This window comes from Rhinolophus ferrumequinum, chromosome X, assembly GCF_004115265.2.
Source record: "Rhinolophus ferrumequinum isolate MPI-CBG mRhiFer1 chromosome X, mRhiFer1_v1.p, whole genome shotgun sequence".
Taxonomy (NCBI): Eukaryota; Metazoa; Chordata; class Mammalia; order Chiroptera; family Rhinolophidae; genus Rhinolophus; species Rhinolophus ferrumequinum.
The window spans coordinates 119543062-119559655 of NC_046284.1; the positions used below are offsets into that span (position 1 = coordinate 119543062).

Sequence of the window (16594 nt, forward strand, 5' to 3'; positions counted from 1 at the left end):
AAATTTTCAGCCTCATTTCAAATATTGCTTTTTCCACAATCTATTTTTATTCCACTGAAATGCCTTGAGACATACATTGGGCCTTCCTCACTCTATGCCTCTATGAATCTATCCTACAGATGCTGGCAAAATTCAAAAAGTTGTATGCACAAAGTCATGCTACATACCTACGTGCATACACATCCAGCTGGTTGGATAAGTAGGGTACATCCACACAACGGAAGCCTATGCAGCCAAAAAAAATGAGAAAGGTCTCCATACACTGATATAGTGTGATCTGCAGGAATTTACTTGTCAAGTGAAAAAAGTAAGGTTCCAAATAATATATGTATTATGATTGAATTTTGAAAGGGTGCTTTAAATTAAGACGTCAGAGGCAGAGAGAGCACTTGTAGATTTTCTTTTTTTCTTTTTTATCATGCAATTTAGAATTATTTAGTAAAGTCTAAATTCTAATATATGTTTATTTCACAATTCTCTCTTCAACAAACATTTATTTTACATTCTTTGGATTCCATTTCTATGCCATGAGGTCAATCGATTGCATTGAATAATGTTCGTCCCCCACGCTATGAAACAATATTGAGTGCATTAAAGTGTGAAGAATTTCCTTTAAAGCATAAAAAATGGACCATGAAATCCTTTTTAAAAATAGTGTCTGTAAAGAGAAAAACTATTTCACCCAGTTAGCAAATTTTCCAGAATTTCTAAAATATTCTAATTGTAGCTTATATGCTATTGGGTTAAATAAAACTTTCTATTGAAGTATACAATATACATAGAAAAGTTTAAAATCACAAGTATACAGTTCAATAAATTATCACTAGATTTACATACCAGTGTAACCAACATTCAGTTCACGACTAAATATCAGTACCCCAGATATCCCGATAGGATTTATCACTATCTCTTCTCTTCTTCCCAAAGGTAACACTTTTTTTGCTTTGTAAAGCCATAGATTCGTTTTGCCTTTTGTAGTTTACATAAATAAAAAGCAGTACATTATTTTTGTGTCCAGTTTTTTTCTCTCAATATTATTGTTGTGTAATTTATCCATGTTTCATTTTTCACTTATCTATCTATGTATACTTATATTCCATTGTATGAATGAACCAAAATGCATCCATTCTTCTTGTGATGGACATTTGGAAATAATCCAAATGTAGATTTACTTTTGAGGTATTTGAAAATTCTAAATATTTGATGATAACAAGGAAAAATTGTTAATTTTTTTAATGTACAACACGGTCTGTGCAAGGAAACATCTATTTTTTTAGAGAGTAATATTGAAGTGCTGAGGGATGAAGGGACATGATGTGTGGGGTATGCTTTCAAATCCTTGAGAAAAAGAAAAACAGAGTAAAAAGGAAGGAAGACAGGAGAGATACTGCTAACATGGCAGAATCTTGATAATTGTGGGGTCTAGTAATGGGTGTGGGGGGATTTCTAAAACTATTCTCTCGAGTAATGTCCATTGTGGAAAATTCTATATGAGAGAGAGATATCATTATCATACCACGGGAAATAAGGTGAGTTGTTTTGGCAGATGTTTAAGAGTGAATTGAGAGACTCTCAGGAACTCTTATTTGCATAGAGTAGGTTTATTGTATTGATTAAACAATATTTGAAATCCAGGTCCATTAAAACCAACTGGTAGGTGGGCAAGATTTTTTTTTAAATGCTAGTTCCTTAATTTAAACAACCAATTGACGAGCCGAATTCAGAAGCAGAACATAACAAAAGAAAACAGTTGGCCGCTTTCTGCCCCAGACCACCTTTGCCATGGACTTCAGTCCCTGGAAACCTGTCATAGAGCATCCTGATGATACTTCCTGGTAATGTGGGGTTTGCAAAGCTAATGCAAGCAGGCATCTTACGTTTCTGAAGCTTCAGGCTGCACTTGGTTGGGCATTGGGCATTGGAAACGGAGGTGAAACAGCACACTTAACAGCATCAGGAAGGCAGCCAGATACGCCACGAGCATGGTATTGCCGATTTCCTGCCAATCTGGTTTGAGGGGTATATGGAAAGATAGCGGGAAGGATATACCCTCTCCATTCATCACGGACTTGTGATTCCAGATGACAGTAATCAAAATGCACATACCGGCAGCCATATTCAGAATTCCTGCAACAGCAAATGGATTGCAGATGACCTTCCTCCCAAGAATTACAATGGAGAGTTTCCTGAGTGCAAAGACAATGCAGACCTTCCCCAGCAACCCCAGGATGCTGGCAGCCAGCAGGAGGTGTTGACCCACATGAATATTGAGAGGGAGGAAGGTATCACCATAGGTGTAAGGGTAGCACAATCTGGCCCTGTCAAAGTAGCTGACATGGCGGTAAACACAGACTTTCCACATTCCCACAGAGATGGGGCTTGGCTCCCAGAAGGAGGTGCTGTTCATGTGCCACACTCGCCACTCAACGAGACCCATGCACGTGACACACAGGATCCATCCTGCGGTGGCGATGGCGAAACCCGCTAATGGGCAATTGATGCTGGTGGTGCGTGAGCTCATGGTGGTCACATACAGAGGGGAACTGCAAACAAACACAGGGCGTTATGATGGGGACCCTCCAGCCTGGACAGCCCCCGGGGGCGAACAGTGCTGTTTTGGACAGCGGGGTGCTATATTGGACAATGGACACATTTCACCCACACGCTCTGCCAGAGGGAGTGCAGACCAAGCAAACTTAGTCAAGGGCCGTTTGGCAATATTTACCGAAAGCCTTACAATGCAACAACCTTCACACAGGCAGTTCCACATCCTGGCATTTGCCCAAAGACACAATTAAGATGGGCCCCAAATTGTGAGTGACGAAGGTGGTTGTCACAGCACTCTTTGTGACATTAAAAAATGGGAAACAACTTCAAGTCACACAATTGGGCTTGATTAAATAATTTCTGCTGTATTCATATGGTACAGCCAGATGCCGACATTACAAATCTAACCAGAATCATACAAAGTACGCTATACTGCATTGGGGCCTTGGGACTTCGCATAATGTTTTTAAGGTTCACCCAGGTTGTGGCCCTGTGAGCAGATTACTCCTTTGAACTACAGAGTGGTGTTCGATTGCAAGCGTGCGCCACAGTTTATTTTCTCATTCATCAGTTTTTGGACATTTGGATTGGTTCTAAGTTTGGGCTCTTACGAATAATGCTGCTATGAACATTTGTATATAAAACTTTGAGATGACCTAGGGGACACTCAGAAAGAAGAATGTGCCTTTTCTACATTTCATATTACTGAGGCATGGATTCTTCACTCACTGCCAGGAGACGCCCTACCAGGAGCTGGGCACGTTAAGTACAGGCTCTACCCTTAGGTAGCTTTTATTGCAATAATCACTAAAAAAACTGAAAATGATGATGACGTGGAGATGAAGAAACAGTTGTCCAAGCATGAATCTCAACTTTCAACAAAGGAGGAGAAAGGAGCGCAGACGACTGACCTGAAGGTTATTGACGAGCAGACTCACAAGGGCGCTCCCGCTTTGCTTCTCAACAACCAGCGGCTTCAGAAGAAGAGGAGGTCCCGATAGCTCCTGCTCATCCACAAGAAGTCTGTCATGAATGCGTACCCAGAGGCTGCAAGAAGAAATGCCATTCACATTTCCATCAGACAATCTCCTTCACCACCGTCGTGACTGCCATCCTATTCTCCATCACCACCACCAACACCCCAAACTACCACCCCCAAGGTCACGGTCAGCACTACTCTCAGGAGGAGCTGAAAGGTGCCCGCCCCGCCACAGTGGTGTGGATGGTGATAAGGAGCGACGGCCCGTGCAATTTCAGCGATGGCCTAGCAATTGACTAAAAATCTGTCAAATGGCCTCAGGACTTCTGTTGCTGCCTTTTGTCATGAGTTGCTTCGTGAATTAAAACAGCAAATGTGGCTTTGCTGTGTTACTGAAGGCTGGCATGACTGTTAAGCAGGTTGTGCTTTATAAGCTTTGTGAGCCCTGCTGGCACATCTTGGAAGGGCAACAGGAATTTTCATTGGTCCGTATGCTGCAGATGCTTCTAGGTGGATATTGGCACTTGCTGCTGGGGTATGCATGGATATGGTACCTGCGATGCTGTACAACGATGCTTGCCACCATGGAGGTAGCCGCTGAGGATAATATTTCTTATGACAGAAGACTGGCATGCTGCTGGGTTTGGGAATTATATGGTTTATTTCCATATTTTAACATTAAATTGTGTTTCATATAAACTTCCAAGTAGGGTATAAATGCCAGAGTAGCTTTAAAGACTGCTGTCTATAGTTTGACTCCGTCATAAGGAGATGAGTTTGTATGCGGTGATATGCAGCATTTAAGGTTAGTGGGCTTTGCGATTCTTGTATTGGATATTGCCGTTTATTTTGCTCATAGGGTCAGTTATGGTGATCACACAAAGGTATGTTTTAATATTTCAGTTACTCTATTTGGGGAATATAAACTGTATGTACAATTGACCGATTTTACCAGTCTATTGTACAAACAAGAGATTTTCCATGACATGGTCTGTATATCCCCGCTTCCTTACCTGTCGTTAGTTTGTCACCGTCGTTCAAGTTTGCCTGTTTGTTACAATAGCAATCACACAGTAGGCGTTCCTGGCTTCCTTCTGTTCTGTGAACCTCAGTTCTGTGAACCTCAGGCTCAGGCTGTGACTTTTTAAAATGATGTCTGGCTCTTCAGTATTTTCAGGTATTTCTGCCACGAGCAAGGAAACAAGGAAAGCAATAAAAAGACTTCATGAAAGTTGTGAAGCAATGGAGGATTGATTAATTCTGGTACATAAGGTACATAAGGACACTGCAGTATCTAGTAGGTATTAAAGTACTTCATTCACCATAAACTTAGCAGACATTAAAGTAGACTAGTACCGTACTTAGTAACACGGGAAAACGTCCAGGGTGGGTGGATTTCACATGCAGTAACAAAACTGTAAGTATGTGGTATGACCTCATTTTTGTCCAGCATGAAATATGTTGGAAAGATACGACAAAACAACATGCATCTGACTCCAGGGCTTACTAGTGATGGTTACTAGTGACTTTTTTTTTTTTTTGCTTTAAATAGATTTTTATTAGTTTTTCTTTAAATTTCTTTTTTCCACAGAGGAATAACATTATACTCTAACAATCAGAATCCTATTACTCATGTACGAATCATGCTACAGGACCCTATTGAGGTCGTTGTGTCCTTCAGTCTGTCCATATGTCACAACACGGTCAACCAGAGTCTCATCATGTCAGCCAGTCTCAACACGAAACACCCAACTTGGTTCCTTTTGGAATGAGACGGCAGGGCAAGTTGGAAGGTATGAGTGCTCATAGTGTGTGTGCATTTGGTCCCTTCACATAAAGCCACATGGATCTGAGGAGGCACCTAAGAGGTCTGCTGTCGTCCTCCTTGCACCTGAGATGTGATGAGTAAGAGCGAATTGATGAGGGTTGCAGGCAGGGACCCAGGAGCAGGCACGCTCCAAAACAGCATCCATTCACACGTGATACCCTGCAAGGGCCACAGTGGCCAAGGCTGGACAGTGACACCCCCCTTGAAGAGAGCACTCAGACATACCGGGGAAGGGACTGTCAGTCGCCCTTTGATGTCATTGGGACTCACTCTTGAAACAGGTCCCTCTGACGTACTCAGTTTTGGCAAAGTGCTGCTAGTCTTGACATTAATTACTACTCACCAACTGGAACAGACTTCTCCAGGATCTCTGAGAACATCAGTCAAGACAGACACGCTAACCCCTTCCTGTCTAAGGTTGCATAGAGTTTTGTGAATTCTGCTTCCCTCGTGTAGTCAAGTTCTGTGCTTTAAAGAAAGTCCTGAAGCGTGCTCACAGTGAAAGGCGCATACACAGTGTCAGTACAGTATGACGAGCTCTGATGCTTCAGGAGGTCGAGTAGTGCCGGCTCTTAGAAATCTATGGACAAGTAAAATATTGCCACACTCCAATGTCACAGATAGTACAGGAAGGTACAAAACCCTATGAGCCTTGCAACCAGTCAGGTGAAGAGATTGGAGCACTCTAGAACTACAGGAGCTCCAGAAATAGGGGGAGGGAGGGGCCTTTTGAAATTTCAGCCAAATGCCCTGTAACTCACTCTTCCCTCACCAGGAGGGTCACGCACAGGACTGAGCACGGCCCCAGCTGGCATCAAAGCAGTAAGCAAGAAGAGTTGGAGGGCACCTCAGCCCTTGGAAGTGCCAAAGACCCTAAGCTGGCTGTGAAGGGACCAAGGGGTGGCTGGAAGAATAAAACGGACTAGGTCCTAACTGAAGGAGAACGTTGGGGAGACTCGGGCCCTTGTGGACCGACGTGGGGACTTGGAGCTGTTTTCAGTGTAGATTTGTCTTACTCCCTTGGACAGGAGACCCCAACAGGGCTTCCTCCGTCCCCATCTCAGCAACCATGGGCCTACCCCTCCCCCCTTACGCACACATCCCACATGAGGCCGAGGGCTACAGGGTCGGGGAGGGCCCTGCTTTTCTCCTCATGCCATTGCCAAGTTTTCTCCAAGACTCAGCATGGCTGTGAGGTCGGAAACCTGGACTCGGGGTGAAGGGGAAGACCTATGCTAGTATGCAACAAGCAGTCTTAAAACTTTCAAGGAAGAAAGAGCACGTGCTAGAAAAGGACAGTTAGGAAGAGGGAAAGGGAAGCAACCTCGGGACATCCCAACAGGCTGTGGCTGGCATCTGAGCCTAAAATTCAGCCCCACTTTGGGCAGGGGAAAGCTGGCTGCCCCCATCCCCTCTGTCTCACCCAGGGATTCAGGTTCCTTCCTCCAGGTACTTCCTGGAAAAGGGAGGGGAATCAACCATAGGGCACCTGTTCCCCCCAGCAGTCTAGACAGGAAAGAGCGCTGGCAGAGAAAATGAGGAGAGTCCCTGGGAGAGGGGTATGATAGGGACCACGTGGGCATCGGGACAGGGAAGCTCCTGGCCCCCCACCCAGGATGGCTAGTAGGCATCCTAGGCGGGGTGTGAAATACAAAGCCAGAGGCAAGATGAAGGCTGAGCTGTCAGCCTTGAGATAGCCTCACCTCACAGCTTGTCCTCCGCAGCCAGCATCATTCCCCCACGTGGGCCGCGCACTTTCCCTGCCTGGAAGTTCTCTGGCCTGCATCTCTCCTAAGCTAGTTCTGGCACCTTGGGCATGTGAATAGGTGGCCAGGATGGCAGGGCCTTGCCCAGCCTCTACTCCTGGAGGGACATGCTGGGGGCAGGCCAGCAAGGTACAGACTAAGCCCTTCAGACTCAGGGGCATGTAGAGGGTGGGTTTCAGGAAGGCATTTGGGAGGTGGGATTATAGAAACGGGAAGCTGGAGCCAACTCCAGCTCCAGCTTGAGGGGGCTTGGCCTCTCTGAGCAAGCCCAGTCCCAGCTCCCATGCCCTGCCCCGTACAGTTTCTCAATCTGTCCCACCCGTCTCCATTCCCAGTAGGCTGCCACTTTCCCTGACCTCCTCCACCTTCTTCCTCTAACTCACATCTCACCGTCCTCTTCCACGTGCTTTACCTCCTGGGTAAAGCCACAAAAGGACAAATCCTGTATGGGTCCACTTACAGGAGGACCGTGGAGCGGTCAATGTCAGAGATAGAGAAACAGTGGGTGCCAGGGCTGGAGGGCGGGGTGGGGAGTTACTGTTCAGTGGGGACAGAGTTTCAGTTGGGAAGGTGACAAAGTGCTGGAGATGGGGGTGGTGGGGGCACAACAATGGGAATGTACTTACTAGTACTAAACTATACACTTAAAAAGGGTTAAAATGGTCAATTGTATGTCTCGTAGCTTTTACTACAATTTCAAACCTATCACAAGAAAACAGACACTTTATGAAGCACAAAGATGTGTTCAATTTATTGAAGCAATGAGATGCTATGTCTGGGTTGCACCATCACTTCCATTTCTTGGTCCCACGTTAGCCATTTGCTTTCCCACACTCACACTTAGTCATGTCACTGTTTCCTGTCAAGAAAGATGTGATGGTGGAGATGACATTCCCTAATGTTACGAATTACGACCCAATTCAAAGTGACCCTCAGATGGCTTCAGTTAAAAAATCCAGTAGCACAGGTTAGTAGACCAGGCCGAAAATGTGATATTACTTTATTTGACAATAAAGGTGGCCTGTACTTACCCCTTTTGTAGGACCTTCCGATGACAGAGAAGATGAAATAGAAGTGGCCCTCAAGAAATCTCCAGGCTCTTCTTAACCAGCGCCAAAAATAAACCACACTTCTTCCCCAACAGATAAAAAAAGGCAGGAGGACTATTTGTCTCTTGTACAAACAGTCAATAACTGCCAAGTTGTAAGGGAAATATAGAAATCAAAACATTCTTATGTTTCCACGACTACCAAGGCTGACAAGAGATGCTTTAAAGGGCCAGAGGCTAGAGTTGTGCGACACCCCTTGAAGATTCGAGAAATCTTTCGAGAATAAAAATTTCTTTTTTGAGGTCTGTCATGCAGGGGATCCTGCCGACTTCGCCAAGTGTCATGCAGGGTGTCAGGCGGGGTCTCTGGTCCCGCTCCCCACACAAGAACGCAGGATGTGGCTAGGCCAAAAAGGAACACCCACGGAGCCATAGGTAGGGAAGTCATACCACTATGGTCTCACTGGAGGCTGGGTTTACCCGACGTGCGACCTGCTGTCCGCTTTGCAGCCAACCGACCGACTCTCCTCCACTCTCCTCCACTCTCCTTCAGTCTCCTTCAGTCTCCTCCTCTCTCCTCCACTTCCCTCCGTAGCCGCGGCAGTTATATTAGTGGCCAATGGCTCAATGGTTACAGCTGACGGCCAACCAGCCACAGCTGATGGCCATCCAATCACAGCTGATGACCCTCCACTACCTGAGCGAGCACCTTTCCAGGTGAGGCCGAGAGCCTGGAAACTGCTCTCCTGGCTCTGTCCCCACACTCCACCCCTACAGGTTCTCGCCTCATAATCTACGCGACAAGCGTCTTCCGCGAGGGGTCCTGTGCCATATTAGCCTATTGACACCTACGGACGAAAAGAAACGGTAGTTTTAGGAACCAACAGTGGCAAATCCCTTCCATCTGGGAGGATACACGCTAGCTTTTTGTCTTGGGAAAGGAGGGTTGCTGCCACTGGCACCTTTCCCGGTTTGTGGTACCAAACCTTTATGGCAGTGCTTGGGGTCCCTTGCATAGTTTCAACATGTAACAGAACAGGGGACCCCATAATAGGCCATAGTGAGAGCACATAGTCTCCCCGCAAAATCATCCCAGTATCGGGACCTTCGTATACTACAGTAACTTGTGGTGGCCACTCAGCCACCACCCCTGGCGTCACTTGCAAATCATGAGTCAAACCGGCCCCCCATGGGGCTATCAGGCCCAACCATCGACAGTGGGGGCTTTTGACCTGCCAGGGCCAAGTCCATTGCTGCCGTTCCCCTGCTTTCAAGCATGTGGGGGCTGGCAGCAAAATGTTTCCATTCCTGCCGTAGCCTGGCTTTAACAGAGTCTCACTGGTGGTAACTTGTAATTGAATGGGAGCGGCCGTTCGATGTAGCAGAGTTTCTACTGGTGCGGGCCCTCCCTTCCGTGGTCTCTCATTCAGGACTCTCAGGACATCCCATAAACGCGAGGCCCAGTCACGCATCGTGGGAGGGTGTTTTGACGCCCGGAGACCTTGCTTCAAAAGGCCGTTATAGCGTTCAATCATGCCAGCTGCTTGTGGGTTATACGGAGCATGAAACAACCATTGCACGTCCATCCTGGCAGCCCAGCGCTGCACTTCTTGCCCCGTAAAATGGGTACCCCTGTCACTTTCAATGACTTGGGGGCGCCCATAGAGGGAGCACAGCCGTGTAAGAGCGACCACTGTATGCTGCTGATCCACAGCCGGACACGGCCAAGCAAACATCAATCCCGTAGCAGTGTCCACTGCTGTAAATGCGTATATCGCATTGCGGGCCTTAGGCAGGGGTCCAATGTAATCCACTTGCCAGCGAGTGAGGGGCACCCTCCCTCGCGTAATCTGCTGTGTCTACCAGGGGAGCCTCTGCCTTTGGGGGCTGTCCTGGGCACAGACGGCACAGTCATAGCAGGCATCTACTAGCTCCTGCCATTTCAAAGGCAGACCCCAGCGTCTGCTCACCTGCCACATGGTTCGGCTTCCGGCGTGCTGCAATTTCCTATGCAGCCAATGGGCTACATCAGTGGCAGGAGCCCGTTCTAACCATCGGACCCGTGCTAGGGCATCTGCTTCGTCATTACCTGGGGACACTAAGGGGGAGTGACCTGTGACATGCATTAGGGTCACCTCTTTTCTCTGCCCTAGGTCCCAAAGGTCCTGCCACATGGCTTGACCCCACAGTGGACGGTGTCCTACCAACCAGTTTTGGTGTTTCCATGTAGGGAGCCACAGCGTTAGGCCCCGGAACACCGCCCAGCTGTCAGTACAAATAACTAGGGGCCCGGGCTCGTGGCTGATTACCATCCACACGGCCCGTAGCTCAGCCCACTGGCTACTGTGGCCCACCCCAGTATCAAACCAAATGGTGTCTGTTTTGGGCTGCACACCAATAGCCGTCCAAACAGCTGCAGCCCCTCGGCTAGAACCATCGGTAAACCAGGCATCCTCAGGTACTGGGGACTGTCCTTCTTTATAGGGCGAGGGCTCCAAGTCCTCCCCTCTAGGCAGAGCGCTTGGCTCAGCCTGGGCTACAAGCTCCACAGGCCCCAGAACCTTGTAGCTCTGTCCTCAAAGGGCTTGAACTAAGGGTGCTACATTGCTCCAAGTAGGCACCCCACTTGGCGAGGGTGGTGGTCTGTGCCACCCTCGTTTTGGGTCCCTGGGTCCACGTACGGACCCACCCCTGGACAGGATAGGTTGTTCGAAACAACACCCGTGCCGTTCCTGTGATGGCTTCTGTGGCCACTAGGGCTGCGTACACAGCAGCCAGCTGTTTCTCTATTAGTGAGTAGCGGACCTCTGCTCCTTTCCATAATTGGGACCAAAATCCCACTGGCAACCGGAGACGCTCCTGCCGTTGCCAGAGGCCCCATCGTACCCCTCTTGGGTTACGTGAACATCAAGTTCAAATGGGCGGCCAGGGTCCACTACTTGCAGAGCCTGTGCCTGCTGCACTGCCCGTTTTGTGGCAACGAAGGCTTGCTCTACAGCCTCTGTCCAATCCCATGAGGCTCCCTTTTGTATCATATTGTACAAGGGCCTTGCCATTTGTGCTAAATGGGGTACAAACGCCCGCCAATATCCTAGCAGACCCAAATATGTCTGCAGTTGGGAGACCTTGGTCGGCGGGGGAAAGGCTTGTATCTTATCAATGATTGCCTCAGGTATAACCTTTGTCTTACCCGACCACACAACACCCAAAAACTTGACGGATAAGCCAGGGCCTTGGACTGTTTCCTCATTCACCGCTCAGCCGCGTGACTTCAGGTGGCGGAGAAGAGAGGGAGCTGCTTGCTCTAAATCAGAAAGAGAATCTGATGTTAACAGAATATCATCGACATAATGAAACAAGGCCACAGAGGATGGGCGATCCGACTGTGCCAAACCCTGGGCCACGAGCCCGTGGCAGATAGTGGGGCTGTGCAAGTATCCTTGCGGAAGGACTTGAAAAGTCCACTGCCGCCCATCCCAAGTAAAAGCAAACTGCTCTTGACACTCGGGTGCAATGTCAGTGGAGAAAAAAGCATTGGCCAAGTCCACTACATAGTGATATGTCCCCAGGCGGCCAGTCAGACGATCCATTAAATCATGTATTGAAGGCACTGCAGCGTGCAAGGGTGGTGTCACCTTATTTAACTCCCTATAGTCCACAGTCATTCGCCAGGTCCCATCTGGCTTCTTGACAGGCCATACTGGGGAGTTAAAGGGACTGTGCGTTGGCCTCACAATATGTGCCTTCTCCAGTTCCAATATTGTACAACAAATCTCCTCCTGCCCTCCTGGAAGGCGGTACTGTCGCACTGTAACCACGCGCCGGGGCTGTGGCAACACTTGAGGAGGGTGGTGAGCATGCCTGCGTGTCACCGTTTTCACCACCCGGATCTGGAGACGGAACTCTCCTACCGTCGTCTGTAAGCTGAGGCCATGTAGCATGTCCACCCCTAGAATATACTCCGGAACGGGGGAGACATAAACCTTGTAGGTACGAGGGGGAAGCCTTCCTATACCCAGTGGTAAGGAAACGGCTTTCACAGTCACAGTCTTTCCCCCGTAGCCATCAATGCAGATTGCTGGTCCGGGGAACAGTTCTGGGTTCCCATAAAGAAGACTGCAGTCTGCGCCAGTGTCAACTAGGGCCAAAACCCTCTGCACATTAGAAGGGGACCAATGTATGGATAGTTCCACATGGGGCCTCCGGTCCCTGTTCGTCCCCTCTGACTGGGTACCTTGGCCCCACCTCTAATCAAGCTGAAAGGAGTTGTCCTCAAGTGGCTGCATGAAGTCCTGGAGGGACACGGGTCGCGCTTGCCCAGACATCTCCTTTATGCTTCTCCGGAATTGTTGTTCCGGACGCAACTGTTTCCAAAGTTCCAGCAGGAGTGCATTGGGTTTTCCGTCTATTTTCTCCCAATCGACCCCTGCTGCCACAAGATCATGCCACATCTGTGCGCGTGTTACTCTCTGAGGTCCGCGACCTCGCCCCTTTACCTTTGGTTTGGGCTTCCAGGTCTCAACTGTGCGAACCTCCTGTCTTAATTTCCTTCGCCTCCGGCTTTCAACATCCCCTAGGGTGGCCATGGCAGTTGTAACTTCATGGATCCGTCGCCCTACATAAGGTGTAAGAATAGCAACCAAGGATCCAAAAGCACTCGCAGGTGCAGTATCCAAAACCAGATCTCTCATGCTGGCTGTAAAAAGCTTGTCATCCGGCCCCTGATGTTAAGGTTAAAAATAGCATGTCTCATACCCATTTCACGGATGATCTGCCTAAGTTCCGTGTATGACTGCCATTGACTCACAGTGTCTGGCAGCTCGCCAGCCTGTCCCCATAACTGTGCGTACCGCAGCAGTGAGCCACTCCATTAGAGAATGGTTGCCCTGGTCGTGGGCCAACCTATGGCAGTTCTGTAACCTTTGTCGCAGGGACGGATGCACTGTCACAAAGGCTAGCTTTTCCATCTCACCCGGGGAGCAGAGAATGCTGTCTGCCCCCTCATCCCATAAACGTAATAGCCAAGCCGAGACTGGCTCTCCAGGGCTCTGTTTGTACCGCCTCCCCAGCTCCTGCAACTCAGTGGGAGTGTAAGGGGTGCAGGTTGTGAGCTCAGTCACAGCTGGGTTGCCTACAGCAACACCCCCGGGGCCCAAAGGTTGCTCACGTTTTACTCTTTGCTTCAAGATTGGCCGGGCTTGGGGGTTGGGAGCTACATTGTCTCCACTCGCTTCCTCCGCCTCTGCCTCAGTCTCCACTGTGGGGCCCTGCTTCCAACAAGCGGACCTGAGCTTCCAGCGCTTCCAACCGGGACACCTGGTCCGGCACCTGGGCCATTTTATTAAGCGCATTTTCCGTATTGAGACTCAAGGCCGTGAGGAACAGCCAGCCCACACGGCCGGCTGTAGCCTTCTCCTCCTCCGGCAACCGCTCAGCCAGAGCCTGCAGGGCGCTCTCCACGCTGGCTGGAGAGCCATCCATGTCCTCCCACCCCTCCTTGGGGGTCCAACTCCTGAGAACAGTGGCCACCGGACACCACACACTGTGTGGGGGCCACACGTCTTCCTGCCCAGAGTCAGACTCCATTCCTACCTGGTCGGAATCTTGCTCACCGTGACAGGTGTCTGAGTGGGTGGAGGCCTCCGTGTAAGATGTCCACAACCATCGGAGCCTAAGGCCGCAGCAGATCATCAAAATTAAGGCAACGCCATCCATGGCCAAGAGGGTGGTGTGCCAGCTGGAGGCCTGAGTCTCCCAGGTGGACCGCGCCTCCCGTTCCCGGTGTCGCTCCTCACGGGCCTCCTGAAGCTGGGCTCTCATACGCACAAACCGCTCCACCTTGCTTTGGTAGGTTTTGGCCTGCACCACACGCTGCTTACGAAAATGAGCTTTTATACGTGTAAACTGCTCCAGTACATTCCGGAGAATTTCGGCCGACACCATACCCTGTTCGCTGCGCCATTTGTCATGCAGGGGATCCTGCCGACTTCGCCAAGTGTCATGCAGGGTGTCAGGCGGGGTCTCTGGTCCCGCTCCCCACACAAGAACGCAGGATGTGGCTAGGCCAAAAAGGAACACCCACGGAGCCATAGGTAGGGAACTCATACCACTATGGTCTCACTGGAGGCTGGGTTTACACGACGTGCGACCTGCTGTCCGCTTTGCTGCCAACCGACCGACTCTCCTCCACTCTCCTCCACTCTCCTTCAGTCTCCTTCAGTCTCCTTCAGTCTCCTCCTCTCTCCTCCTCTCTCCTCCACTTCCCTCCGTAGCCACGGCAGTTATATTAGTGGCCAATGGCTCAATGGTTACAGCTGACGGCCAACCAGCCACAGCTGATGGCCATTTACTACCTGAGCCAACACCTTTCCACATGAGGCCGAGAGCCTGGAAACTGCTTTCTGGGGCTCTGTCCCCACAAGGTCCTAGGCCAAATAGTCACTGTAATTCATGAGAGTGTTAAGTAGGAAAACTGTAAGAAGGGCCACAGCCATTGTAAGGAAGACACGTCATCATAGGAAACAAGCTCAAGGCCACGGGGAATGTGCCTGCCTTAAGTGACCTTGGACAGTGCTGTGAACCCATCCTGGCATAGGCCCTCAGCTGTGGCTTTGTTCTCTTTCAGTTGCAAAGGTCCATTCCATTCTTCCCGCCTCTATTCTGCCTTAAAGAAGGCTGTCACCTGGCTGTGCTTAGAGTTAGTTGTAAATCTATAGCATGAATTTAACATTTCCTTCTAGAAGCTCCACATGAGAAGCATGAAGCAGGGATAGAAGTGGGCAGAGAAGAGAACATTGGGGAGATGGGGGATGGCAAATAGGGAGAAAAATGGGAGAGGCTTGGAGTTTCATTTTTTACTACTTTTGGTTTTATATTTTAGTTGAGGTATAATTTATAAAGAGCAAAATATACCAGTGTTAAGCATGCAGCTTGAGGTTCCCCTGTAACCTCCACTCAGATCAAGAAACAAAACATTCCTGTCTCGCAAGGAAGGTCTTTCATGCGTCTTGCTAGTCAATAGCCATGACTGCCTGACCCTGCAGGCCCACAAGCATTTGGTCTCTTCTGCTCATCATATTTTTGAGAGTCATGGGTGTTGTTGAACGTACCACCACATTGTGCATTTTTATTGTGTAGCATTTCATGTATGGGTGTCACCGATGTTGATGAACAGTTGGGGTGTCTCCAGTTTGGGGCTATTATGGGGAGGAATTTATCGGTATTTAAAAAGAAATAAGGTGTGTGTTTTCTCTGTCATTTGATGTTTACGCTCAAGGGGCAGTAGGAAATGTGTGCTTTGTAGAATTAGTTTTCTAGTAAAAGTACAGCTAGTTAGATGGGTCTTTGACATTTCACAAGAGACCATGCACCTTATTTCGGCTCCCCTGATTTTCTCTGTGGAGGGAGCTTCCCTCTTCGAAGAGGAGATGAGGCCTCTGAGAAAGGCAAATGGATGGAATATTCTGGACGCCAGAAGTCTTGAACTGCCTCCTAGAGAAAGAACATCTGTCCTAAGAGGAGCATGAACAGGACATTGTGAGGGGGTGGGGGCGGTCTCCAATCAGACCCCTCAGCCAGGTGAACAGTCGGCTTGTGGAGCAGCGAACTAGCTATCCAGCTTATAATGTTATCCCTTGCTTTGACTCTTAAGACAGAGGACTGTGTCAGAAGTCCTGGGCTTTCACCCCAGCTCCCCTCTGACCAGGGACAAGCCACTTAGAACCTATAGATTTCAATCAGTCATGTGGAAGAGGGAGCCATCTGCCCCATGTCCTCTCTCTGTCACAGGAACACTGTGATCCCTGGGGACCGACCCTACCCAGCACATTCCCCAGGCCAGCCCAGGACCTGCCAGGAAGAGAAAGGTGAAAGCGACTCGTGAAACACTCAACTCATTGGGCATTGTGACAACTGCCACCTCCTGCTGTTTCTTCAGAGTCCAAGCTGGGACTGAGGAGATGGCCGCGGAGCATGAAGGAGTTGGCAGCACTAACCTGTGCCACTCTGCTGTCCCTCCGTCTGGGAGTGCTGTCACCAGTGACTCCTTTCTTCCCGGCCTCAACAACAAATGTCCTGGCAGCACCCTCAGTGTGTGTTCTGCCAACAGGAAATGCACAGAACACATTCTCTTGGCTTCTTCCCATAAAAAAACAGTGAGTCTCTTATTAAAGAATCTTTCTAAACAGTCTGTCAGAAGGTCTTGAAACTCCTTTTCCTTTTCTCCTTTTACCCTGCTCCCCCAAAGCAGACCCTGCCATCGTGATGCCCTCACCCTTTGTGTCTAAAATCTTTATGACCCATTACCTTGCTCTCTGTGGAGACTGACGGCAGAAGAGGGTTAAGGGACCACTTTCCACAGGCCAAGCCCCTTCAGTCACTGCCCTCTGTGACCACCAGGTAGCAGAGGTAGCATAGGTGCTGACCCC

The 16594-nt window shown here is 49.1% G+C and overlaps 1 protein-coding gene and 1 pseudogene across 1 annotated transcript; one reads left to right on the forward strand and one right to left on the reverse strand.

Moving 5' to 3' along the window:
* Window positions 1–1873: 1873 nt before the first annotated feature.
* Window positions 1874–3574, reverse strand: LOC117020334 (claudin-34-like). Its single transcript, XM_033102745.1, has 2 exons — window positions 3459–3574; window positions 1874–2543 (listed from the first exon to the last, which is right to left on the reverse strand). Exon 2 carries the CDS (start codon window positions 2519–2521, stop codon window positions 1874–1876), a length of 648 nt encoding a protein of 215 aa, XP_032958636.1. The 5' UTR covers window positions 2522–2543; window positions 3459–3574.
* Window positions 2569–6150, forward strand: LOC117020342 (zinc transporter ZIP6-like; annotated as a pseudogene).
* Window positions 6151–16594: the final 10444 nt, after the last annotated feature.